This window comes from Anopheles merus, unplaced genomic scaffold (genome assembly GCF_017562075.2).
Source record: "Anopheles merus strain MAF unplaced genomic scaffold, AmerM5.1 LNR4000011, whole genome shotgun sequence".
Taxonomy (NCBI): domain Eukaryota; kingdom Metazoa; phylum Arthropoda; class Insecta; order Diptera; family Culicidae; genus Anopheles; species Anopheles merus.
Window position 1 is genome coordinate 363,526 of NW_024427591.1, and position 27,257 is coordinate 390,782.

The following is a 27,257-nucleotide window of genomic DNA, read 5'->3' on the forward strand; positions in this document are numbered from 1 at the left end:
CGATTCCTCACTCCGCCCGGCGCTTTGGATCAGGATGCACGCTATAAGATAGTTGAGCCAGCAATTCCTCCGATAAGGTAGCCATAATCAATCATGGTACAGTATCGGACAGAATGATAGGACCCTAGTGTTTTTCAACGCAGCATGCACCCGTTTGGACAGGTTTGTGTGTGTGTGTGTGTGTGTGTGTGTGTGTGTGTGTGTGTGTGTGTGTGTGTGTGTGTGTGTGTGTGTGTGTGTGTGTGTGTGTGTGTGTGTGTGTGTGTGTGTGCGAGTGCGAGTGCGCGGGTTTTTGTCTGAAGAAACGTAGCTGGACATGGTTTCATATTCCGTTGAAAACATTCTGATTATGTGTGTTATCATTTGAAACAGCGTGCGTTCACACTTGGATAAACGCTTAAGTTTGCATCGATAGCAGCGAATGTTCTTCGGACGAGAACGCAGGTGTGCTGTTTCATGAATGTGATTACGACAGCGGTGCGAAATGGAAACGCGCACAATAGCAATGAACTCGGCATTCCCTCACAGGTGTTTCTCCAGTGCACGACATTGAAAGGCCAGCGTGCATCTCTGCGTTGAAGCTGGTGTGTGCATAGGAAACTTTGTGCGTGCATTGAGCTTGCGCGCAGTTGTTCTTTTCAATGGGCGTTTTGTTTCATGAGCGCGGCAGTATTCTGTTCTCGATTTAAATGGGTTGACGCTCACTCGCTTACTCATAGATAGTTTTTATCCATACACTTTTATCGCTGCTCTACAACGATGTAATTCATCACGTGTAGAAGCAGAACGCAGGCTGAGCACGGTCCGTGTCCAACTTTTTAACCAGCGCGTTCTTGACGGTCCAAGCAAGCAATGTTAGTAACAATGGGTCGAGGTAAACATTGTACCGATTATCAGCACCATATGATAAAGCGACTGGCTGCTGCTGGCATTAAGCGCAAAACGATCGAGTTCATAATGGAACGATCGCGCACTTTTGTGGCAAACGCGCTTCGGACAACCGAAACGTGCTTAGACAACCAAAACGCGCTTGGACAACCGAAACGCGCAAGTCAACCAGACGTCCTCAAAAGACCACGGCGAAAGAAGACCGTAAAATTGTTAATATATCGAAAAAACACTGATCGCGAGGGCGGTGGTCCTGCTTATTACATCAAAAACCTAACCAAAAACACAAAAAAAACTACTAACAAATCTATCCGAAACGACATACTTGTGTGTGTGTGTGTGAGTGTGTGTGTGTGTGTGTGTGTGTGTGTGTGTGTGTGTGTGTGTGTGTGTGTGTGTGTGTGTGTGTGTGTGTGTGTGTGTGTGTGTGTCTGGAAATCCCACAACTGTTTGAATCTGATGCGTACATTTTCATCCACTGCGGCTACAAAGTCCATGCATTTTCGATCTCGCTACCTGAGAGACAACACAACCATTGGATTGGCACCACCATTTTTGCGACCGGCTCTGCTGTTGGGAGTGTTAAAAAGACACACGATTGAAGCAAACATGCATGTGACATGTAGCACATTTCTTTCCAATTCAGCTAGCGGACGCAAGTGGAAACAAAACTTGAATTAAATTCATACAAAAGAGGATTCTGGACTTGTTTTTTACGGTGAGCGTATGGTGCTGCAGCTGTCTGTCCAGAATATGGTGGCTTTTGGGTTTGGAGTTGGTATCATGACGCCGATTGACCGGCACTGCCTTAGAATGGGTTCGGCTCGGTAGGTTAATGTTTTGGTTGATAGCATTCCGTTGATTTGTCGCGCCATAACGATAGATCATGCAGCAACAAAGTCAAGACAAACTCTTCCCCGGGTGTGGACTTTTTTACTATTTATATTCATATTCATATTCATATTTATTTGTCTACCTTTTGGTTACACAAATACTTAAATAATACTTATTACCTATGTTCCTAACCTAACAAAAATGAACACAAAATATGAAAAATTAGAAGAAAAATTAAAAAAATTGGAATTTTAAAATAAAATTAAAAAATAAGGCAGCTCGGGATTATGGAGGGTTCTGATGCGGGATCGGAAAGAGGGCAAGGGAAGGTTGAAATCAAACATAGAATATACACAGTTGAATCGACGAATTGCACGAAGAAGGGGGTCATTATGGCCCACTGAAGCTCGGCGAGAAGGGATCACTAGGGGAGGGCGGTTACGAAGAACACGGTTAGGGGCGTAGAAAGGGATAGAAGAAAGAAGGGAAGGAGAATCAATATTATCAAGGAGTAATGCGGCAATAAAGGTGGATTGGGCATGGGAACGACGGTTTTCCAATAGTTCCGGCTAAGCTACCGACACCTGCCCTCGTAAGGAGGCATTGGGGAGGACAATCTACCCAGGATTTTACATATAGCAAACCTGGTGAACGATCGCTGCACCCGCTCGATACGTTCCACGTGGGTTCGAGCCGTATGGGACCAGCCTACTGAGCAGTACTCCAAAATCGATCTGACCAGAGAGCAGAACAGAGTCTTCAGGCACATTGGATCGGAGAAATCGCAAGCCATTTTCTTTAGGAGACCCAATGTTTTCCGCGCTTGATTGACAACTGAGTCAATGTGGTGGCTGAAGGTGAGGCCTCTGTCAAGCCAGACACCGAGGTCTTTTACGACACAAACATGATTGACTTGCACAGAATTTAGGACGTACGAGTAAGTGATTGGAGACTGCGAATGACTAAACGAAATGACGTTACACTTATCAGGACATAATGTGAGGGAATTTCTAGAACACCAAGACGAAAAACGATCAAGAATATTTTGTAGGGAAATACAATCACTAGGAAACGAAACTGGGAGAATTATTTTGAGGTCGTCTGCGTAGCAGAGGAATCACTCAGGAGGGAGGGCGGTACGGACATCATTAATAAAAATTATGAACAGCAAAGGACTTAGGACACTACTTTGCGGTACGCCTGCACTACATGAAAAGGGAGTAGAAAACATATCATTAAATTTAACACTATAGGAACGATCACATAAAAAAGAACGTAACCAAGGTACACAAAGATTATTGACGTCAAGTTGTGAAATTTTATTTAGAAGTAAGGAATGAGGAATACGATCAAATGCAGATTTGAAGTCAGTATAAATAGTATCAACTTGTTTAACTGACTCTAACTGGGATGATACGAAAGAGGTGAAGGACATAAGGTTAGTTGTTGTAGAACGTGTGATATCCTACCAGTACAGAGTACACACACACAACACCTCGTTCGTTACCAGAACACAACCTTCTTTATTCGCTGCTCAACTCCCACAGATCAACCATCATACTTGACCTTCTTTCTCTTTCTTACTCTAGGATCTCACAGAACGGTTAGTAAAAAAGCCCTGTCCTTGTGGACGGCCTAAAAAGACTTTACGGGCTGGGTCGTCCGTTTCCATGCGTACAACATGGCCAGCCCACCGGAGCCTGGTGAGCTTGATACGCTGTACGACAGTGAGGTTGCCGTACATCTCGTATAGCTCGTCATTATAGCGGCTCCTCCATTATCCTTCCACACATACGGGGCCAAATATCCTTCTGAGCATCTTCCTCTCGAACGCGGCTAAGAGAGATTCGTCATATTTGGACAGTGTCCATGTCTCAGAGGCGCATGTGAGTACTGGTACTATATAGGTACTATATAGTCCCAGCTTCGTCCGTCGCGACAGGTTCTTTGAGGTGAACTGATTTCTCAGGCTGTAGAATGACCGGATGGCAGCCAGCATCCTTGCGCGCAACTCAGCTTCCATGCTATTGTCGTTGCTGACTTTTGACCCAAGATAGGTGAATTCTGGGACGATTTCAAAAGTGCTTTCACCTGTATGTACGTCACGTCTACGTAGGTTCGGAATTTTTATTGGTAGGTCCGCTGATGTTGCCATCATCAGTTTGGTCTTTGCCTCGTTTATCTGCAATCCGAGGCTCTCTGCCGCCTGCTCGATCCCTTGGTAGGCTTCTGCTACATAGGAGAGCCGCAGACCAATGATGTCTATATCATCAGCGTATGCCAGGATCTGGGTTGACTTATAGAATATGGTTTCCGTAGTCTCTACCTTCGATTCGCGGATGGCCCTCTCTAGCGCCAGGTTGAAAAGGAGACAAGCAAGCCCGTCCTCCAGGCGCAGACCTTTGGCGGTAGCAAAGGTCCTGAGAGTTTTCCATCCACCCTCACCTGATAAGTGAATTTAGTCATAGTCATTCTAACTAGCCTTATCAGTTTGCCCGGGGTTCCAAAAGAGCTCATAGCGTCATACAGTTTTGCCCTGGCTATGCTATCATATGCGGCTTTGAAGTCAATGAAGAGATGGTATGTGTCGTGGCTGTATTCAGCCATCTTCTCCAATATCTTCTGCATGGTGAAGATCTGATCAGTGGTTGATTTTCCGTTTCGGTATCCTCTTTGAAAGTTTCCGACTATCTCTTCGACGTGCGGGACAAGGCGATCCTGAAGGATCAGGGAGAATATTTTATAGGCGGTATTCAACACCGTAAAACCCCTGTAGTTGTAGCAGTTCAACCTGTCTCCCTTCTTGTATATGGGATAGATGATGCCGAGATTCCGGTCACAAGGCATCGATTCAATATCCCACACCTCAGTAACAATTTGATGAATCTCGTTTTCTAGTCGTGCACCTCCATTATTGACCAGTTCAGTTGCAATTCCATCGGTTCCGGGTGCCTTGTTATTTTTCAGTCGACGGATAGCCTTTCGTGTTTCTCCTATGCTAGGTGGCAGTAGCATGAAACTAAGCTAATGGCGCTGCTAGCTGGTTACTGACCAGATCTCCATCCTTGTTGCGACAGCAGGTTACCTTAGGTACAACGTTGTTTCGGTGACCTGCTATCGCTTGGTAAATCTTTCGTGTCGGTCCGTACGCCTCTCTGGTTTGCTCGAGTTCCCGCATGTTTTGCTCTTCCAAACCATGCTTTTTGGAGCGGTGAACTCTTTTCTCTTCGCGTCTGAGCCGTGAATATTCCTCTGCGCATGCCCGCGTTCTATGCCGTTGCTGCATTGTTTGGTATGCAGTATTCTTAAATTCGGTCACATATCTGCATGCATCGTCGAACCAGCCAGATTTGGTGTTGCCACGAAGTGGTGGGAGTATATTTCTTGCACAGGTTATTATTTTTGTTTTTAGAGCGTAGTAGTTTAATAACTGTTTTCTGGTAGAAGAGACTCTTCTAAAGCGTGACGGTCGGGGCAGCTGTAGTATATGTGGTAGCAATGCTTACCACGCCTGTTGTGCACATCGTTCCCTAGCCACTGAAACCAGGCTCAACACGGACTCTCTATGGGACATGACTGTCCAACAAGAATTCAAAGCCGCTTTAGAACAGTCTCTACTACCAGAAAGCAGATATGAAACTACGAGTGCGAGGTGGAACGCTCTAAAAAAAATGAATAAACTGTGCAAAAAGTATACTCCCACCACGTCGTGGCAACACCAAATTTGGCTGGTTTGACGATGAATGCAGACAAGTGACCGAACGTAATAATACTGCTTACCGAGCAATGCAGCAACGGCATAGAACGCGGGCATGCGCAGAGGAATCTTCAAGGCTCAGAATCGAAGAGAAACGAGTTCTCCGCTCCAAAAAGCATGGTTTGGAAGAGCAAAACATGCGGGAACTCGAACAAACCAGAGAAGCGTACGGACCGACACGAAAGTTTTACCAAGCGATAGCAGGTCACCGAAACAACGTTGTACCTAAGGTAACCTGCTGTCGCAACAAGGATGGAGATCTGGTCAGTAACCAGCCAGAGGTCCTCTCGCGGTGGGCTTAGTACTTTGATGAATTACTCAACGACCAGTTAAACGAACAGCTAGAAGCGCCACCAGCAGATAGTGTCGTGCTACGGCCACCTAGCATAGAAGAAACACGAAAGGCTATCCGTCGACTGAAAAATAACAAGGCACCCGGAACCGACAGAATTGCAGCTGAACTGGAGACTCATCAACATATTACTGAGATGTGGGATAGCGAATCGATGCCTTGTGATTGGAATCTCGGCATCATCTACCCCATATACAAGAAGGGAGACAGGTTGGACTGGTACAACTACAGGGGTTTTACGGTGTTGAATACCGCCTATAAAATATTCTCCCTGATCCTTCAGGATCGCCTTGTCCCGCACGTCGAAGAGATAGTCGGAAACTATCAAAGAGGATACCGAAACGGAAAATCAACCACTGATCAGATCTTCACCATGCGGCAGATATTGGAGAAGATGCCTGAATACAGCCACGACACATACCATCTCTTCATTTACTTCAAAGCCGCATATGATAGCATAGCCAAGTGTAGCAGATTTACTGCTAACAGTAGACTTAGCATTGCCAAAAGCCAGGTAAAAAGACGTTAACCACTAGAAGCGCAAGCGCATAGCCAACAGCCAGGTAAACCCAGGCATAAACAGGAAAACGTTTGCTACAATGCACTGATAGTTGATAAAACACAGGCACGCTAGGTATAATTTAAGAAACCCCTGTAATAACCCAAACCTGGAAAACCAAACGAAAGCTCACTCTTGACATACATCTGGTTGCCAAATGTGTCACAACTTTCACACCATATAAATGAAGCTCGAACTGATGGCGAAGTCAGTTCACCTTCCACAGACACGTAGATCTCTCGTGTTTTGGTGCATCTCACCAATTTGCATATTTCAACGAAGGCTCTGCCAAATTTGATAACCACTTTTGGTTATCAGCTGTTCAGTCAGTTGACCGATCAGCATTACCCTCATCGAACTAAAGTGCATGTTTGCACTAGTTCCACCCAACTTCTCCCACGGTGTCCGATTCCGCCTCGGTCATCAACTCGGCGAGCAAGGTCGATCCAGTCCGCGATTCCACTGACGTAGCAAGTGCTTCTTTTCGAACTTAGCGTAAGTGTGAATGGGTTGACGTAACCGATACGCGACGAATGTGTATACATTTTGGTGTCGTGTTCCGTACGATCCCCTTCCTCGTTCGACTCCCCTTTCACTGCGCTCCGCGCATTGACTCACCGAAACGGTTTGAGAAGCGCGGCCGAACCTACCACACAAGGTAAAACTATAAGACGCTATGAGCTCTTTTGGAACCCCGGGCAAACTGATAAGGCTAGTTAGAATGACTATGACTAAATTCACTTGCCAGGTGAGGGTGGATGGAAAACTCTCAGGACCTTTGCTACCACCAAGGGTCTGCGCCTGGAGGACGGGCTTGCCTGTCTCCTATTTAACTTGGCGCTAGAGAGGGCTATCCGCGAATCGAAGGTAGAGACTACGGAAACCATCTTCTATAAGTCAACCCAGATCCTGGCATACGCTGACGATATAGACATCATTGGTCTGCGGCTCTCCTATGTAGCAGAAGCCTACCAAGGGATCGAGCAGGCGGCGAGAGCCTCGGATTGCAGATAAACGAGGCAAAGACCAAACTGATGGTGGCAAAATCAGCGGGCCTACCAATAAAAATTCCGAACCTACGTAGGCGTGACGTGCAGATAGGTGAACGCACTTTTCAAGTCGTCCCACAATTCACCTATCTTGGGTCAAAGCAACGACAGCAACGACAATAGCATGGAAGCTGAGTTGCGCGCAAGAATGCTGGCTGCCATCCGGTCATTCTACAGCCTGAAAAATCAGTTCACCTCAAAGAAGCTGTCGTGACGGACGAAGCTGGGACTATATAGTACCTATATAGTACCAGTACTCACATGCGCCTCTGACACATGGACACTGTCCAAATATGACGAATCTCTCTTAGCCGCGTTCGAGAGGAAGATGCTCAGAAGGATATTTGGCCCCGTATGTGTGGAAGGATAATGGAGGAGCCGCTATAATGACGAGCTATACGAGATGTACGGCAACTTCACTGTCGTACAGCGTATCAAGCTCGCCAGGCTCCGGTGGGCTGGCCATGTTGTACGCATGGAAACGGACGACCCAGCCCGTAAAATTATTTTAGGTCGTAGTATAAACGTCCAATTGATGCATTGCTGACTATTCTATGATTGCGCACTCTCCTGCAATTGTATAGACTGAAATAGATCGTGTAGTTTATGAAGTACATTAGCAGCTCGTTGAAAATTTGTTCCATTATCAGAGTTCATGTCTTTTACATATAAGAGGGTTTCTAGCTACAAATCGTCTTAAGACTGCTAAAAATGCTGACGTGCTCAAATCAGAAACTAGCTCGAGATGAATTGCTCGTGTAACAAAACACACAAATACGGCGACAAATGCTTGGTTTGGTAATGTTTGGAACTAAAACCAAGGCGGATTACATTTCTTGCCAAAACGATTTATTGTAATATTACGCGCCAAAAAAATTGTCGGTTTTTCCGCGGTTGGTTTAAAAAAGGGCTCGTTCCTGCCTTGCGGCCTTTTTAAACCTTTTTCTTCGGTTACGCTTGTGCCTTGATTGTTTCACGCCTACGCTCGTTTCAAATGTCCCGTTTATGACAGGTAGTTGGATACCTTTGGTGCGAGGTTCCAACAGTTACTGATTTGTGTTGGTTACTCTTCATAAAATGGATCGCAATAGTCTACACCGGAGATTGCAAATGGCCTAGCCTCTGTCACACGTAATGTTGGTAGATTTGACATTGGTTGTATTACACAAGATGGTGGTTTAGTTCGAAAACACCGCACGCACTGTCTTGTAACCTTTCTTATACTGCAACTAGCCTTAATTAACCAAAATCTTTGCCTTAATGTAGTTGCTAATAATTGAGGCGCCGCATGAAGATATTTTTTATGGAAGCATTCTTCCAATAATGTGGCTAACTGACAACCTCTAGGTATAACAATTGGGTGTGAAGTCTTCTTCTTCTTCTTCTTGTTGGCTCAACAACCGTTGTCGTTCAAGGCCTGCCTGTATCACTTGTGTGGGGTTGGCTTTCAATGACTTTTGGATTACCCCCCATAGCAGGATAGTCAGTCCTGCGTATGGCGGCACGGTCTAGTTGGGGCTTGAACCCATGACGGGCATGTTGTTAAGTCGTACGAGTACCGGGGTGTTAAGTATTGGCCTTAAATGTAGATCGTTTCTGTCTACCACCTACTCGAATCAAACCAGTTTCATCCATATATGGACTAAGTGTGGCTAGTCCCGCACGCCTGGCGACCAATTCGCCTTTCTAACAATTTGATCTCTTTTGGATAGTGCTCGGTTTGTACTACTCGACAAATTGCTCTTTTTCCTCGGTATAGTTCGTCAGTCGTTAACGCACTTCCCTTCTCTTGCTTTAATTGGTTAAGTCGACTTTCAATATAACGCAAACAATATCCGACAACTCTTCGATGCGTTGTATACGATGATGTTCGACTGAACAAATACCTACAGAAGCTTTCTTGCGTTCCAGAAGAAACTAGTGCTACCATCACCCGTTTTTCTTCGCTGGTTGTTTCTCCCTTTGTTGGATCGCCTGGCCACCTCTCCACTCCTTCCTTCAACCACTGCGGCCCCGATCATCATAAGGTATTCTCCGAGAAACCTCGTGAAACGAGGTCTGCCGGATTAATAACGACTGGTATATGTCGCCAGTAACAGCCTTCTGCTAACTCCTGAATTTTTTCTACCCGATTAGCTACGAACGTTTTCCAGTGATTATGTGGTGCGTTTATCCAGTGCCAAACTGTCATGGAATCAGTCCACAAATAGCAAACTTCCTTAGCCATATTTGCTCTCCTCATTGTTTGATAGAATCTACTAGCCAACAATGCTCCACACAATTCCAACCTAGCAATGGTAATCCTCTTGGACAATGACGCCACCTTCGATTTTGACATACGTAGCGATACTTCCGGTCTCATTGTACAGTCGTCAACTCGTACGACTTAACAACATGCCCGTCATGGGTTCAAGCCCCAACTAGACCGTGCCGCGCCGTACGTGGGACTGACTATCCTGCTATGGGGGTAATCCAAAAGTCACTGAAAGCCAACCCCACAAGTGGTACAGGCAGGCCTTGACCGACAACGGTTGTTGAGCCAAAAGAAGAAGCGATACTTCAATCCCTCTCCTTGCCTCCGCATTTCTCACGAACACCTTTGCACTGTAACCAGTGCTGCAAAATGTCACGAGTATCACGAGATTTTCACCAACAAAAACAATGAACAAATCCGTGGTAGCTTGATGCTCATTGCTGATAGTCAATAAAAGTGTGTCATGACATGCTGAACGCGACATGTGAATTTTTGAGTCCAACGCGATACTCTGACTGACAAGCTTAATACCGGCGCAAGCATAATCATGATTTTTTCTGGCTGTGAACAGTGCTGCCAAATGTCACTGTTTCAGTCATCAACACTCATGACTGAAACAAAGCTCAAATCAGATCACGTACACAACTGAGATGATCAGTGACTATACTCAAACAGTTGGAGAATCAATCACATGCTTGGTGATATTTAGTTTAGCACCCAACGTTTGGTCACTCACTTGGTCACGACATTGTTGTCGGCGATAATCGCGACATTCTTGGAGTATACTTGGCGCGTGGGCTCTAGCAACAAAATGAGCATGCTTTCTCCCTCTATTTGTTTTGATTATCTGTCGAGTCAAACAGAGCGAGAAAACATGCTCATTTTGTTTCTAGGAACCACTCGCACGCATCGCATATCTCCCGTGACCATCGCGATGATCACCGACTGAAAATGTCGCGACCAAGTGACTGACCAAGAGTTGGTTGCACACAATGACACCAAGCATGTGATGGTCGCAACAACTGTTTGAGTCTCACCTCTGATCATTACAGTAGAGCTCGTGATGCTGAGATGATTTTGTTTCAACCGGAATTTGTCATGACTATGTCAGTGACATTTTGCAAAACTGATCACAGCAAAAAAAAGTCGTGACATAGTGACTGACCAAGCGATGGTCGCAAACATGTCATGAGCATGTATTAGTCACACCAATCGTTCTGAGTATCACCTCTGATTATCACAATTGAGTACGTGACGCTGATATGGATTTTGTTTCATTCATATTTTTTTATGACATTGATAGTGACATTTTGCAGCACTGACTGTAAACTCTCTCAGGCGCATCACAAAATATGTGATACTGCTATTCGCCATCCATAAATAGCCTTCTTGAAAAACGTTCTGTTCCAATCTATCAAACAGGTTTATGAAAACCTTCCATTCAATTTGCATCGATTATGGCAGCAGTTCATCCCACGATCAATTTTTTCCACTATTATTCTTCACAGCCCAGATCCTTTGTAATAATAGTAGTTTTGATAAAAGTAATAGTTTTAATAAAAGTTATAGTTTTAATTTGACATTTGACGTTTAACTGTTCGGCCGCACTTTCGTCACGCTCCGTGATTTTTCAGTAATTTTCTTGTGTTTTCTGCGTCGCATCGCTTTGTTGCCTATTCTACGGACTATTAAACTGCTTCAAATCATCGTTGCGTGCACATTTTCGTGTTGGCGAATTGTTTAGTTGCACCGCAACTGTGGTTTCCTGCTGTTTTTTCCTGTTCGGCTTAGCAGTGTTGTGCTGTGATTACGCGTGATTTCGCGATGGCGGCTATTTGCTTCTCGTTTGCTGAACCGCTAGAGGCCACTGGCTGCATCATCAGTTGTGCATATTGTGACGCTACGTTCCACCGCGGCTGTTGCAAATTGCCCCCCGAGCTGATTGACGCAGTATTGTCCAATGTCGACCTGCACTGGAGCTGCATTGGCTGCACCAACATTCTTAAAAATCCGCGCTGCCGTTCGGTAAAAGAAATAGGCGCACAGGTCGGTTTCCAAGCCGCCCTCACCTCAGCTGTAGCAGCTATCGGCAAGCTCGTTGAGCCTATTGTCGCCGAAGTTCGCAGTGGTTTTACCCTCCTTCAAACTGCATCCACGCCTCACATTCGGAATCCTGATCCTCGACCGGCTACAGGTAGAAAGCGGAGGCGCGTAATCGAGGATTCGGCATCTCCTGGTGTAAACAGAATTGTAAACAGTCGCGGTAACATCCTTTGTGCCGCGTCATCGCCAAACGCATACACCAATACCACGATTGCCGTCCAGCCGACACCTACACAACCGCATGAACTGGTGGAAACCGATCCGTTATCATCACCGCTTCAGGCTGCACCTCGTGAGCCATTCACAGATAGGATCTGGATCCGCCTATCCCGCTTATCAACGGCCGTCACTGTGGAACAAGTGGTCGCTTCTGTAAAGCGTCGCTTAGCCACCGATGGCGTTATAGCGTATTGCCTGCTGAGAAGAGGGGTTAGTGTGGACAGCATGAATTGGCTTTCATTCAAAGTGAGAGTCCCGGCTATCCATCGAGATGCGGCACTCACACCATCCACTTGGCCCGTCGATATCGGTGTACGTGAGTTTTTTCCATCCCGTCAACACGACCACCAAACCTCATCTCCTATAGCCACCCGAAACCGCTTTACAACACGCACACCAGCTACTAGTACTGATCACTGCTACACCACACGCACACCAACAACGACCCACCGTTTAGCAGCACGCACGTCTACTCCACCTGGTCCTGAAACAACATCATCACAACAGTGTCACCCCCCGGTGAATGATACCTTGGAAGCACCCAACTCAACACTTGTTTCTGGACCGTCCCAAACCACCGCGCTTCATCTCCGCACCTGCACCAGTCTACAATCGATCGCTTTTTTCTCAACTAGATGAAGTTCCGCTCATTGCACGCAACAAACACGCCAAGCCTCATGCTCTGACAACGCAGCTCAATTGACTTACCGTATACCCGCTTTATCCAACCGCCACAATGACAACGCTACTACTGAGTATTTAAGCTGCTATTATCAAAACGTTAGAGGTGTGCGCACTAAAACAAAAGAATTTCACCTAGCTGTATCGGAGGCTGACTTCGACCTCATCGCCCTCACGGAAACTTGGCTTATTGACAACATTCCATCTGCTCTTCTCTTCAACAACAACTTCTCTGTTTACCGCTGTGATCGCTCTCTCAGCGGCTCTAGCTCTCGCGTGGTGTTTTGCTAGCCGTTTTTAACGCATACGAGTCGATAGAATTACCTTCCCGTGAACGTTCTCTCGAGTATATTTGTGTACGCGTCACCTGCAATAACGCACATCTGTACGTCATGGTAGTATACATTCCACCGCAGCTTAGCTCCGAGATATCGACTCTTCGCTCTCTACATGATTGTATCAGCGGCTTCACTCTCACACTGAAGCCTTCGGATCTGCTGTTTGTTATTGGCGATTTCAATCAGCCTAGCATAAGCTGGTCCACAGCTGATCCTTCGTCCTCGCCAGCATACTCATCAATCACGCACTATGAACCAACTGCGCGCTCACTGGCCAATAACACCTTTGTGGATGGATTTAAATTTAACGGATTAGTGCAACTTAATCACATCAATAATTCGCACGGACGCATGCTTGACCTGCTCTACGGTAACAATGCTGCAGCTAAATTGTGTTCGTCTGTCTTTCCAAGTGTTGTTCCGCTTGTACCTCTTGACTCCTACCATTCGGCGTTTGACTTCAATATACGTATTAACTCGTTGACCCGACGCAATTCGACGCCTCGACAAAACTCGACGACAACCGCATTTTATCGTTATAACTTTGCTAAAGCTGACTATGTGAAACTGAACAACATGATATCAATGTTTAAAAATAGCTTTCATTGTTCCAATTTTATTTGACTTGACGAAGCAGTATGTTCATTCTCGTCCTACATGCTGCAAGCCTTTGTTGTATGCGTCCCAGTTCAGCGTCCTACACCTAACACCCCCCCCCCCCCCTGGGCGGACCACACACTCAAACGACTCAAACGTGTAAAAAGAGCTGCTTATCGTCATTACCAAACGCGCCGCTGCCAAAGATCTCGCTCGATCTACTTTGACACGCACTCTTTATACTGCAGCTATAACAGGTTTCGATATGGCAGATATTTGAGTAAAATTCAACGTAACCTCTGCAGGTGGCCTGACTCGTTTTGGTGCTTCTACAACAGCAAAACAAAATCCACGCATACACCGAAATCCATTACGTACAAAGGAGCAACAAGTGCCAACAATTATGAAATGAGCAATCTCTTCGCGGATCGCTTCGCAGATTGCTTTTCACCGGCCATGAATGATACCTATACCATTGATGCTGCTCTCGTCAACACTCCGGCTGAAACGCTGTCAAACAACAGTAGCACCTATCCTTGCAAAATTGTTCAATGCATCGCTAGCAAATGGCTACTTTCCCAAAACATGGAGGAAATCTTGGATGGTTCCTATTTACTAAAAGGGCGACAGGACAGATGCCATCAACTACCGGGGTATTACATCTTTGTGTGCCATTGCCAAGGTGTTCGAACTAGTGATATACAAAAATCTGCTACATGCATGCCGCAGCTAGCTAAGCCCGTATCAACATGGGTTCGTACCAAAAAAGTCGACTACCACGAACCTGGTTGAATTTGTAACCTATTGCACTAGTCAAATTGATGCCGGAGCTCAAGTCGATGCAATTTATTCAGATCTGAAAGCAGCATTCGACTCTCTTCCGCACGCAATTCTTCTCGCTAAACTCGATAAGCTAGGAGTTCCCAGCTCGCTCGTACAGTGGCTTAAGTCTTACCTAATTAATCGCACATACATCGTGAAAATTGATAAGCACATGTCCAAAGAAATAGTCAGCAGCTCGGGTGTGCCACAAGGAAGCAATATTGGCCCGCTTCTCTTCATATTGTTTATCAACGATGTTACCCTCGCTTTACCTCCCGACAGTATCAGTCTGTTAGCCGACGACGCAAAAATTTTTGCGCCTATTCACAACACAGGTGATTGTACATTCCTGCAAGACTGCATCGAAATTTTCTGTTCGTGGTGCAAGCGTAATGGACTGACTATCTGCATCGAGAAATGCTACTGTGTGTCTTTTAGTCGATGCAGGAGCCCAGTGACTGGGACCTACTTCATGGACGGCACTGCAGTTAATCGACAGAATCATGCCAAAGACCTGGGCGTTCTGCTTGACTCTAGTTTGAACTTTAAAGAGCATATCGATGATGTTGTAGCCAAAGGAAATCAATTACTTGGCGTGGTTATCCGGACAACTAATGAATTCCGCAACCCCATGTGCATCAAAGCTTTGTAAAACTGTATCGTTCGTTCGGTTCTGGAATATTCGTGCGTAGTCTGGAGCCTAACTACCGCTTCTTCAATTGCTCGACTTGAGGCGATTCAACGTGAGCTCGCGAGATATGCCTGTCGTGATATCCGTAACTTTCTTCGCCGCTTATAACATTCGCCTTTTTTCATTTTACTTTTTTTATTATCTCTTTTTTTTTACTGCTGTCTCGTGCAGCAACAAAAACTCAAAATCATACAAAAACTGATCGCTGTGTCGTTCTCTCTCTCCGTCGTCCCCAAAGCTCTCTCCGATTTTCGTTCGTCTCTCGTGGTCATCGCTCCAATTCGTTTCTCTCCCGCTCTCGTTTCTCTGCACTTTGTGCTTCCTTTTTCTGGCTCTGTCTCTCGTCCTAGGTTGCTTATCATTTTGACACTTGCCTATACATCGATCTTCTATATTTTTTATTATTTTTTATTCTATTCTCTACAATGCCCTACGCCTACTTCCCTGGCAGGATCGCAATAATCTTCCTCCGTATGCTGCGCGGTGCCGTCTTCTAGGCCTTTAACCTCTTTCGGTTAGAAGACGCAATGCACAGTGCTCTTTCATCGCTGGATTGCTAAATGGCTCTATCGACTCATCGCCCTTGTTGCATCGAGTCGATATCTATGCACCATCCCGAACACTTAGGTCTAGAGAAACTCTACGGCTCGCTCAACCCCGTTCCAGTGCTGGTCGGTCTGACCCTATGTTCCGCATGTCGGCTGTCTTCAACACTGTCTCGGATTGCTTCGACTTCGACATCTCAACTCAGTGCTTCAAGGAACGTCTCCGGCTTTTGCCGTGGCCGCAGTGAATTGCGATGTAAATCTTATTTTTGCTATGTATTTTTTTTTCTCAATCGAACTGTTACATCTTAATAAGGCCATACGGCCCGTTGAAGATTAAATAAATAATAATAATAATGTATATCTTCTTCTTTGGCACAACAATCGATATCGGTCAAGGCCTGCCTGTGCCCACTAGTGAAGTGAGCTTGACTTTTCAGTGACTTATTGTTACCATAGCAGGATAGTCAGTTCTACGTATGGAAGCACGGTTTATTTGGGGCTTGAACCCATGACGGGCTTGTTATTGAGTCGTTCGAGTTGACGACTCCAATACCACCAGACCGACATGTACATATGGTTTATGAATTGCGTAAGGTATTTTCCTCGTTTAAACCGTGAGAACGATTGACTACCTGTTTATGTTTGTTACGTTTTTGTGATGAATTTACTTGAAATTTGTTTTTACTTGAAGTGTTTTTACTTCGCAGTGAGGTCGTACGCAACAATTAGTGCGATATGCGCTCATTTGAGCGTGGTGAGAAGTGTGCGATACACGCTCGATTGAGCGAAGTGTGAAGTTATTATTTTCGACATATTAATTAAGTGTTATGTTTATAAGTTATTATTTCATTACTGACATCTAATTTCATAAATAAGCAGTACGGCAATGCCGTTCCTCTTGAATAAAAACATAATTTCAAACAGTAAAAATCATCTGTAAAACATAGAACGGTGGCGGGGTTCTCATTGCCGTAGCTTCACACCTACGTACAATACTTTGTCCTACACAGGATACCGTTGAGCAACTCTGGGTAAGAGTTTATGGTAATAAACGTACTTTTATCATGGGTGTAGTGTACATTCCTCCAGATTTAGTAAACAACACTACTACCATGCAAACTATCTGCTCCACCATAGATAATATTGCTTGTGCAACCACCGATTCGCTTCTCCTATTCGGGGATTTTAACTTCCCCAATCTTTCTTGGAACACCGATGATTCTAACGTTCTTGCACTTCGAATCAATTATGAGAATTCACGAATTACTGACAACTGCCGCTCTTTGCTTGACTGCATCTATAGTAATGGGCTTTCTCAGATTAACTTTATACCTAATGCATCGAATAACATTCTCGATCTCATAATTGTCTCTGACGAGATCCTACATTATTGTGCCCCACCGGTGGTGTCACCTTTCCCTATGGTTGCCGTTGATGTTCATCATCCTCCTGTTGAACTACACTTAACTGGTGCTGGCAATACAGCTCGTTCCTGGCGTTCCACCTCACCAAACCGTGAGTCCGGCACACGTAACTACAGGCGAACTAACTTTATCCGTCTAGCTGAACTGCTTCAATCTACTGACTGGTCTTTCCTGCAAGGTAATCCGGATGTTAACTCAGCATTGGAACTATTGAACACAACACTACTGGCGCTTATATCTGATTGCTGTCCTCTAATGCCACCGCGTCGCAGTCCACCATGGTCTGATGCACGTTTACGCCGTCTAAAGCAAAACAAAGCGTCATGCTTTCGCTTTTACAGTACAAATGGTACACAACACTCCAAATTAAGGTTCATTGCTGCCCATAATGTATATAGAAGCTATAACAGACAACTTCATACTCGTTATCTCATTCGAGTGAAATTCTCGCTCATCAGACACCCAACACGATTCTGGAGGTATGTTGAATCGAAACGCGGTAACAGCTCGCTCCCCGATGTTCTCACATATAACAACGTCTCCACAAGCAGTAAGGAAGGCATGTGCAACTTATTTGCTAATCGTTTCAAGGACTGCTTTACTACGGATGATGCAAGCTTATCATTAGAAGTAGCTTTAAATAATGTGCCCCGTGATGTTGTTGACATTGACGTACGCGATATTATTATCTCGGTAGATACTGTACTACGTGCTCTGCAGCAGGTCAAAACCTCATACAACCCTGGACCCGATGGTATTCCTACGGCAATCCTTGCCAAATGCCGCGAATTTTTAGCAGAGCCTCTGTCTCAAATCTACCAACTCTCTTTTGCACAAAGTACTGTACCCACGGCCTGGAAATCCTCTGTGATGTTTCCGGTGTACAAAAAAGGGGATAAAAACTCTGCTGAGAACTACCGCGGTATAACCACCTTGCCTTCTTGTGCCAAGGTGTTTGAGATCGTCATACAAAACTCGCTAATGTATCACTGTCGTTCTTATATTTCTACACGCCAGCATGGTTTCTTTCCTCGACGCAGTGTTACCACAAACCTGGTGGAATTCGTCTCCAACTGCCATGCAGCCTTTACTTCCGGAGCTCAGATGGATGCAGTATACACTGATCTTAAGGCTGCGTTTGAACGTGTGAACCATCGCTTGCTGTTGGCTAAGCTCGCCCGGATCGGTCTCTCTACTCCGCTGGTGAATTGGTTCAGGTCCTATATCTCTGAACGTAGCTACTACGTACAAATTGATGGTGTCTCCTCTAACGTTTTCGAGAGTTCATCTGGCGTCCCTCAGGGCAGCAACTTGGGACCACTGCTGTTCTCGCTTTTTATTAACGACGTCACACTGGCCATTACGGAAGCAGATTGTCTGCTTTATGCGGATGATGTTAGGCTGTTTCGTATCGTACGGAACACTTCCGACTCTCTTTCTCTGCAAAGATCGATTGATGTTTTCTCTGACTGGTGTATCAACAACGACCTGCTAATTTCTGTTGATAAGTGTACGTCAATGTCTTTCTTTAGAATAGCTAGTCCGATAAGGTATATCTATAGCATATCAGGGACACAACTACCTTGGTGCAATATGGTCAGGGATTTAGGAGTCACCCTGGATCGCAAACTAGATTTCCGACAACATTACTGTGATATTTTAGACAAAGCTAACAAAATACTAGGATTTATTCGTCGACATTCGAGAGAACTCAATGACCCACACTGCTTGTTAACTCTGTATAAGTCCTATGTTCGTTCCATCCTTGAGTTTAGTTCTACAGTTTGGTGTCCGTTCTCTAGTGTTTGGTCCAATAGAATAGAAGCTGTCCAAAAGAGAGTTACTCGTATTGTCCTACACTTCACTCCGTGGCGTAATGTAACCCCTTGTCCACCGTATCATACTCGTTGTTTGTTGTTTGGTCTGGACACACTTGCTAGGAGACGTGATAATGCCCAATGTACTTTTTTGTCCAAACTTATTGTCGGTGAGATAGATTCGCAAGAACTACTGGCTAGAGTCAACATAAATGTCCTTCCTGGAGTGTTCCGTAACTACAGACTAATAAGAACTGACCTTACAAGTCGTGCATACAGCGAGAACAACCCAATGACTGCGATGGCCCGTAAATTTAATCAGCGTTACATGTTATTTGACTGGCACCTACCTACAAGATTCTGTTGATCCGTCTTGTCATTGTACACTGCGTTAGTTTTTTGAGTTCTAGTTTTAATTCAGTGATAAGGCCGCTTGTTTGGCCAATCACTTAATACAATAAACAATACAACAATACAATAATAGAAAAAAGTTATTTGCGAGATATTTCTACCGGGTATACTGTCAATAAACTCTTTTTGCAATAATTGTGTAATTGCTATTCCGGCTAAGATTGTTTCTGTTCAAAAATAACGCATTCAACACCTTTTAAGCAAACTAATTTAATACATCAATGATATATTTTTCATTCATGCTGAAATATTGTTCAATAGAACTGCAATATAAAAATAGCACCATGAATAATAAATTAGATAAATTTTTGATTGCAAAATATCAAATATATGATTAAGTTATGCACGTCAAGCCTGGCGTATAAACGTGTCACGACGATACGGGATCAACAGACGGTTAAGAAGACGTTAGAAGGCTACGTGCGACCTTGCAACTCTAGAAAGGTCCTCTTTTGATATCTGGTGCTCGATAAATAAAGTCCTTTAATTTTAACTTGTAATTGGCGCAGCCGTCCGGAACAATCCAGCGAAGTAGTTGCATGGTTTGGTGATAAAAATGGTAGTGGCCGATTAATAAATGTCTCAAAAGGAACCCGCCTCCGGTATCCACGGCATTTAGATATTCCCGTCTTGTGAGTTATGGTTCCCCCTGCCTCGCCTGTTTCAGTACCACGCGTATTCTGGCACACGCTTCCCTGCACGACGTACATAAGTAACCTCACTTACAGCAAACCACACATAAATTTTTTTTTCTCGTATTTCAATACTAAAAAATAAGAGAAACAAGTGAAATTGACCTTATTGTGCTGGTTTGCGTGCTCCATGTGGAAAGCTAGAGTTATCAATTCGGATTCAGATACAGATGTACATTCATTATCATCGGAGTCAAACCACGATTGAAACATTGAAACAGATTTGACGAAAGAATTGTCATTAACCTCCTTGACGCTGCAAGAGAATAAAATGGAAGAGATTGTCAAGCAGCTGGCTTCAATGTAAACTACCTTGCAAAATCTTTCTGATCGTCAAAATGCGATTGATAAAGTGCTCAGCCAAAACCACGTGTAAGAAACAAAAGGCCAATTGTCTTCTGTTGACACGTCATACACCATACGAGCAAATGATTTTTTTTTCATCGAACTTCGTATCGAATCTACCCCCCCCCCCCCTGGATGGGACTTTTACCATCTATTTCAAAAAGACTTATTTTTAATTAATTCATTTTTCCCATCGCTTCACTCACTATATTTTGTCGAGGGCCCCGAACTGCAGAAAACCGGGGCCCCATACTACTCAAAGCAGCACATTAAATGTTCTAAGAAATCTGCCGATACTTGCATCAAAGTCGCAAGCGAAGAACGCTGCGACACGCGCGCACAGCTCAAATCAATACCTCATCATCGTTGGCGCAAAGTATTGGGCAGAGCGAGAAACCGTCAATTTTTGCTGGTGTGGGTGGCCTGTGCACGAGACACCCAAACCCAAAACCACGCAGAGCAACTTGCTGCTAAAATGGAATGCACAGAACGCTGCGCTTAACTACCACCGAAAACCCGTTACACAACACAAGCATAAAACACACTCAACAGAAATTTAAAGGCCCCTACACAAAATTTCAATACACCGGCTCGTAGCCGGAGAAATTAGCAGGAAAAATTGACACCAAGCTCGCGTCGCTTTAAAAAGCCTACGAAAGTCGTTTGGTCTACAGTGCTTCAGTGGGTTGAGGTTTCTTTCGAGAAATACCTGGCCTGGTATAGTGGATTGTGTGTGTCTTTTAATGCAAAAATTAAAATTTTCATTCTGATCCTAATCGAACACATCAAGTTTGTGGACCGAAGAGAAGGGGAAATGGGAAAGGTTTCAGTTAGAAGGAAGGGGGGAAGGGTATAAAAATACTCAAGGAACCTATGGACCATGTTCATTTATACAGGCGGTCCCCGAGATACACGGTACCTCTTATACGCGGATTCAGAGATACGCGGTTTCCTAAATTTGACAGTTCTTTGAGCAAATTGTACTGATTTGACACATCTATTGTAAAATGCCAAATAATTTCTGTTTTGATCGGATGTTAAAAACTATTTCAAAAGGTTTGAAACTGTTATTTCATTCAGAATCATATCAAATAATTGATTAAGTGGCTAAAACCACCCCCTAGTTGCAAATTAACACGAAAATTAGTGATATTTTGGCTAGAAATCACGAGATTCGACTTACGCGGAAATTCGAGATACGCGGTTTTTTGCGGCCGTTTTCGGTCCCCATTAACCGTGTATCTCGGGGACCGCCTGTATATGGTTTTTATCGACTATTTCAATTTTTGCGAATACAACAAGACCAAAAACCGTTACAGCTGCATCTACATACAGCCATATACAGCCATAATATGAAGAACAATCTCCATTGCCTCGGCCATTTGGGGGCCCCGTTGATGATCCCGTCGATTGAGGGGCCCCTTCCATTTGGTGTTGTCAACCCAATATACCCCCATTTTCCCTCCGGGTGTTATGTTTACAATCAGATTTACTATTACTACCAGACCTATCAGAAGCATATTTATTTTATTAATCAGAAGCATTTTACTATCAGAAGCAGAAAACATTTGCCTTTTTAACATATGCAATATTTATTTTTACCTTAGTTGGAAGCGCAGAACGTTGCGATACATGCCCACAGCTCAAAACAATATCATCATTTCATCATCGTTGGTCCAAAGCGTTGGATCGAATGCATTGAACGCTACGCACGAGTTGGGTAAAGCGAAAATCCGTTACAACAGCTGCCTCACGCAAACTACATGCACATACGACATTAAAAGGCTCCGAAACCGATCTCAACACAACGGTTCGTAGCCGTAGAAATTAGCAAGAAAAATTGGCTGACACCAAGCACGGGCAGGCACCAACCGCTCTTTTTATCTGTTGATGTTTCATTCATGAATCGATTCCGATGTCGATGTGTGCGCTTTTTAATTTGGCTTGTGTCTATGTTATCTCGCAAAAACTAAGAACTCGTGCCCCGGCTAACCTTTGGGGCCTTAGTCAAAATTGTGGACTGGACGAAGTGATGGTAGAAAGGCAAGCTGTTGAAGGGTTTGGGTCAAAATTGGAAGGGTCGACGGAAAGGAAATATCGATATGAATGGTCGCGTAAAATTTGAACTAATTAAGCTGTCGGCAGCGGTCGGCAAAGTTCGGCCCGCCACAATATGCAGTCAGGTCCGGTCTGAAAATATTGGTGCGATTTTGAAAGATAGGAAGATCCTATTCATTAAAAATTAACTGAACATATTTTAATATGACAATTCATATCGTTGAACTCTTCCAAATTTGATCACCATAACATGGATTGCCGGACCAATCAATATGGTAAAATTTGAGGAGAAATTAGAAAATAGAAACGAATAATTTCATAAAAACCTGACTGTTGATTTTACGAGAACAATTATTACACACTAATGCTTTTTAAGGATGCAACGATTTTCTAGGAGTATTTTTTAAGGAAATGCGCTATCATTTTGTCTGACCTGGCTGAAAAATCTTTACAATCAATTTTAGTAATTGTAAGTTCATAAAACGAATTTGAAACTTGCTTGGATGATATAATAATTTAAGAAAAACAACAATATAACCAATCGCATTGTTTAATATCATAAACCAGTTATTTTGTGTATTAACTGTAATAATATAATAATGTATGTGTAAAAAAAAATGCATTCTCCTGGCCCTCAACGCTCGATCATTTAGAAAGCAGCTTATCTAAAGCAGTGTCCTCCAACCTGAGGTCCGCGGATCAATTTAGACAAACATACTGCAATACAGGGTATTTCCAGTTACTTTCGAATGAAAATATTGTTTTCCCGCGTGCAAGAAGTTATCGCTCTGACCGATTGAAAATGAAGTGGCCGTAATTCGAAGCAAGACGGTACTTCAGTATTCATTGTAAAGGTAAACACCACAGTAAAAGCAAAATTTTGTTTTCATGTTATGCTCACGATCACCATTTTAAATCAAATCGTCAGTACAATGAAACACGAGCTGGAAACTGTAAAGTAGGAAAGAAAATATCGTTTAGAACCATCATTCTTGTCAATAAAAGACAAACGTAACTAGCTTAACGAAAACGATAACTTTCCGACCTTTAACTTCTTTTGAGTATAAATAAAACCAACTCCGATCATGGCAGGTCAGATTTGTTCGGATTGTCAGGATAGGACTAAGCCCATCCATCATCTATCGACTTCTCATTTAAGGAGTTTACTTATGTCCTCCTACCCAAGGTAAGCCCTCTAAACTCCAACGTCCTAAAGGTTTATATGATCGCCTAGACGATCAAGTGTCGAAAGTCCGCTTCGAAACAGTATCCACAGTACCCAAAATTTGAACATACCACAAAGCCTTTCTGATATTACTGATTGTTTAGTCATTGATATCGATTAAAAATTGGCGAAAAAAAGTATAGAAATTGGGGTTTTTATTGATGCGCAGGATGGCAGTCCATTCTGCTCATATTCATTTCTGTTTCATAAAGTTTTATACAGATGTGAACTGTATTTTGTCGAAACAAGTTTGTTGATTTGGTATGCACTCACGGTAATCATGAAATTTCAGCAAGAACAGCAAAGTGGTGTGAAGATTTTTCTCAACCAAAACGTTAATTCCGCAAGCCGAATATGCACCTAAAATTTTATCGGCGTGTCTGTAAGTAACCGCTTACCCAAATCAAATTTTTGTCCATCACGAGCAAGCGGGCATCGCATTATATTTTCTTTTGAGGCTCAAACTGACTCACATGTCGTTTTGACAAAATAAATAAATGCATTTTCAGTAATTTGTTTTACAAATATTCAGTGAAACGACAAAACCATGTATTACTCAATAACTTTCAGTAAAAAATGTTACTGCAGCAAACTTAGAAATTTGCTGTGCATGATTCGTACACCATTTAACAACCACCCCCCCCCCCTTGATGGATTTGGTAAAGGGGCCCGTCTATCATAACGCCTAGGGCCTCGGAGAGGCTAGACCCGCCACTGTTCCCGACCCAATCAAAGAGCTACCATCCTATGATGGTAATAAGAACAACTCTTTGGATGGATATCGAAAGTTGAAACCACTTTGAACATTTTTCGACTAATAGTAACCGGCGAAATATTTAATCTCTTTGAAGTGTCTGTTAGCAGCCAATTAATGAGAAAGGCCACCGACGTTTTGTGCCAAGAAGGTAACCCTCATAAGTTTGAAGCAATAAAGGAAATTTTGTTGAGTGCTTTCGGCGATAGGCAGGAAATTTAAACGTATAAATGCCAATTATGGCAGTTGAAACTAACTGCAACGATGTCGATCCACAAATATTACAATACAGGGTTTTCCAATTGAGTTTAGACTAGCAGCATACTTTTTTTGAATAGTCGCAATAGATTCTTGACTAGCATCCTCTATTTTTGATTACGATCAATGGATTTTTGACTAGGAGCAATTGATTTCAGCAGGCCGGTTGCTGGTGCGGAGTGACCAGATTGTTTTTAGAGGTTATCGGTAGGAAATTTAAAGCAAATTCGGTAATTTTCGGTAAAAACAACTTTTTATTCACTCACAAAATTTATTAAATTCCAATTTTATTGTTAAACGGTGAATACTTAGAAAAATATTTGATTTTCGGTCCGAAAAATTGAGTTTTAGTGTGCTCAATTGTAAACCGATATTCGATCGAAAATCGATAGAACTACATATGGTTACTCTGAAAAACTTGTGCAATCTAGCTTTTGGTTAGGTTATGCCTGTGGGTCCACTACTGCATATTTCAATTCAGCCGTTAAGTGCTTTTGTGTTGTATTGTGCATTCATAAATTCAAAACAATAGCATCGAAAACCTATCAGATAAAATATATCTTTCTTTGTGAATGATATATAACAGTAAAACAAATGATTTAAACAAATGAGCGGATGAAATTAAATATTATCCACAGATTATTATCCAAGTCGATCTGTCACACCGGATGTTATAAACGCGTCGCTCTTAGGCTGTCATGCAGGGACCTGCTGAAATCAATTGCTCCTAGTCAATAATCCATTGCTCGCAATCAAAAATAGAGGATGCTAGTCAAGAATCTATTGCGACTATTCAAAAAAAGTATGCTGCTTGTCTAAACTCAATTGGAAAACCCTGTATTCACAAAGAAATAGTGGAAAAAATAAAAAAAATATAACAAAGCAAAACCCACTTTACCAAAATAATTGGGAAGCTATAAATTGTTTCATCATGGAAGATGCTTTGGCCGCTTTCATAGCAGGGCTTAACTTAGATTATTACGGCCACGTACAAGCTGCAAGCCCAAAAGATGTTGGGGATACTTACAGATTTGTGTGCAACCTACAAATAAAAAAGACTACACTGCAAACCGTGATACAAGCCAAAAACCAAACAGCTACACAAAAAGATTCGATCAGCGACACAACCAACACTCATACACAGGTAGCCAAACGAGGAATAGTAAATACCACCAAGCAAGAATGTCCGAACCCATGGATGCTTCCACTACTAGAAGCAAATTAACCCGTAATAACTCAATCAATAATCAAGAAGTGCACGATACCGAAAATAGCAAAAAATTTCACTTCGGAGCCGAAGTTTCCGGATAAGAAAAAAATAAACACAATTGAGAATTAAAGATAATTGTCGAAATAATATTATTAATATACTAATAGATTCAGGGGCTAATAAAAACATTTTGCGACCTGGAATATTGAAACAAATCCAGCAATGCGATAACTTTTATAAAAACCATGTATGGCAACATAAGAGTGATGTCGAAAGGCAAATCCAAATTGCTAGGTACACACCTGCCACAAAATGAACTTTATGAAGACAATTTTCATAAATTTTTCGATGGCCTTATTGGCACTGAAACATTTTCATCACTTGAATCAATGTTGAATTATAGGGATGAAACAATTACAATAGCAAATCAGACAATAAAGTTTCATAAATATCATCTAAAACACGGATCAAAAGAGTTTAACATCTTAAATGCATAAAAAATCGAAACTACTTCATCTATGAATTGATCATTTGAGCATTCAAGAAACAGAAAAGTTTATAAACACTAGGGTAAACGCATCTATAGTGGTGCTAGTATCAATAGTGGTGGTATTGCACTAAAATGCGTCTCATACGATAACAAACAGTAGTTAAGTTATCTACGTTAGTGTGAAATGTTATCTAGCCTTTTACAAAGAATTAAAAAATGAAATGGGGCCATTCCGTTTCTAAGTAATTGAAAAATGTGAAAAGTATCAACATTTTTCCAAAATCCTTAGGATTTCATAACGATACTCATATTTTTGTTAACGTTCTAAATGACCACGCAATTATAAGTTTTTTAACATAATTGTTATCAAATGATATTGTTCTATTCAAATTCATTGGCTTTTGACCATATTTACGTATTTTAAGTGAAGAAGAAGAAGAACTTAGCATAACATTCCACACCCGGGGAAGAGTTTGTCTTGACTTTGTTGCTGCCGGGTCTGCCGCGGTGGCGCGACAAATCAACGGAATGCATTCGACCAAAACATGAACCTACCGAGTCGAAGTCATTCCAAGGCATTGCCGGCAATCGGTGTTATGATAACGACTGCAAACCAGATTCTGGACGGACAGATGCAGCACCATACGCGCACCGTAAAAAACAAATCCAGAATCCTCTTTTGTATGAATTCAATTCAAGTTTTGTTTCCACTTGCGTCCGCTAGCTTAATTGGAAAGAAATGTGCTACATATCACACGCACGTTTGCTTCGATCGAGTTTCTTTTTAATACCCCCAACAGCAGAACTGATCGCAAAGATCGTGGTGCCAATCCGATTGTTGTGTTGTCTCTTAGGTAGCGAAATCGAAAATGCATGGACTC

At 43.1% G+C, this 27,257-nt stretch overlaps 2 protein-coding genes and 1 pseudogene across 5 annotated transcripts in view; all 3 read left to right on the forward strand.

Annotated features, from left to right (window-relative positions):
* LOC121600920 (protein Malvolio-like) overlaps positions 1–27,257 on the forward strand; it is an 82,465-nt gene that overhangs the window by 28,801 nt on the left and 26,407 nt on the right. The gene's annotated exons all lie outside the window — the stretch shown is intronic.
* Positions 12,539–15,937, forward strand: LOC121600918 (annotated as a pseudogene).
* LOC121600921 lies at positions 16,384–19,467 on the forward strand. The gene is made up of 2 exons (XM_041929691.1): positions 16,384–18,038; positions 18,134–19,467. The coding sequence occupies exons 1-2, from the start codon at positions 16,757–16,759 to the stop codon at positions 18,238–18,240; spliced, it is 1,389 nt and encodes a 462-aa protein (XP_041785625.1). The 5' UTR covers positions 16,384–16,756; the 3' UTR covers positions 18,241–19,467.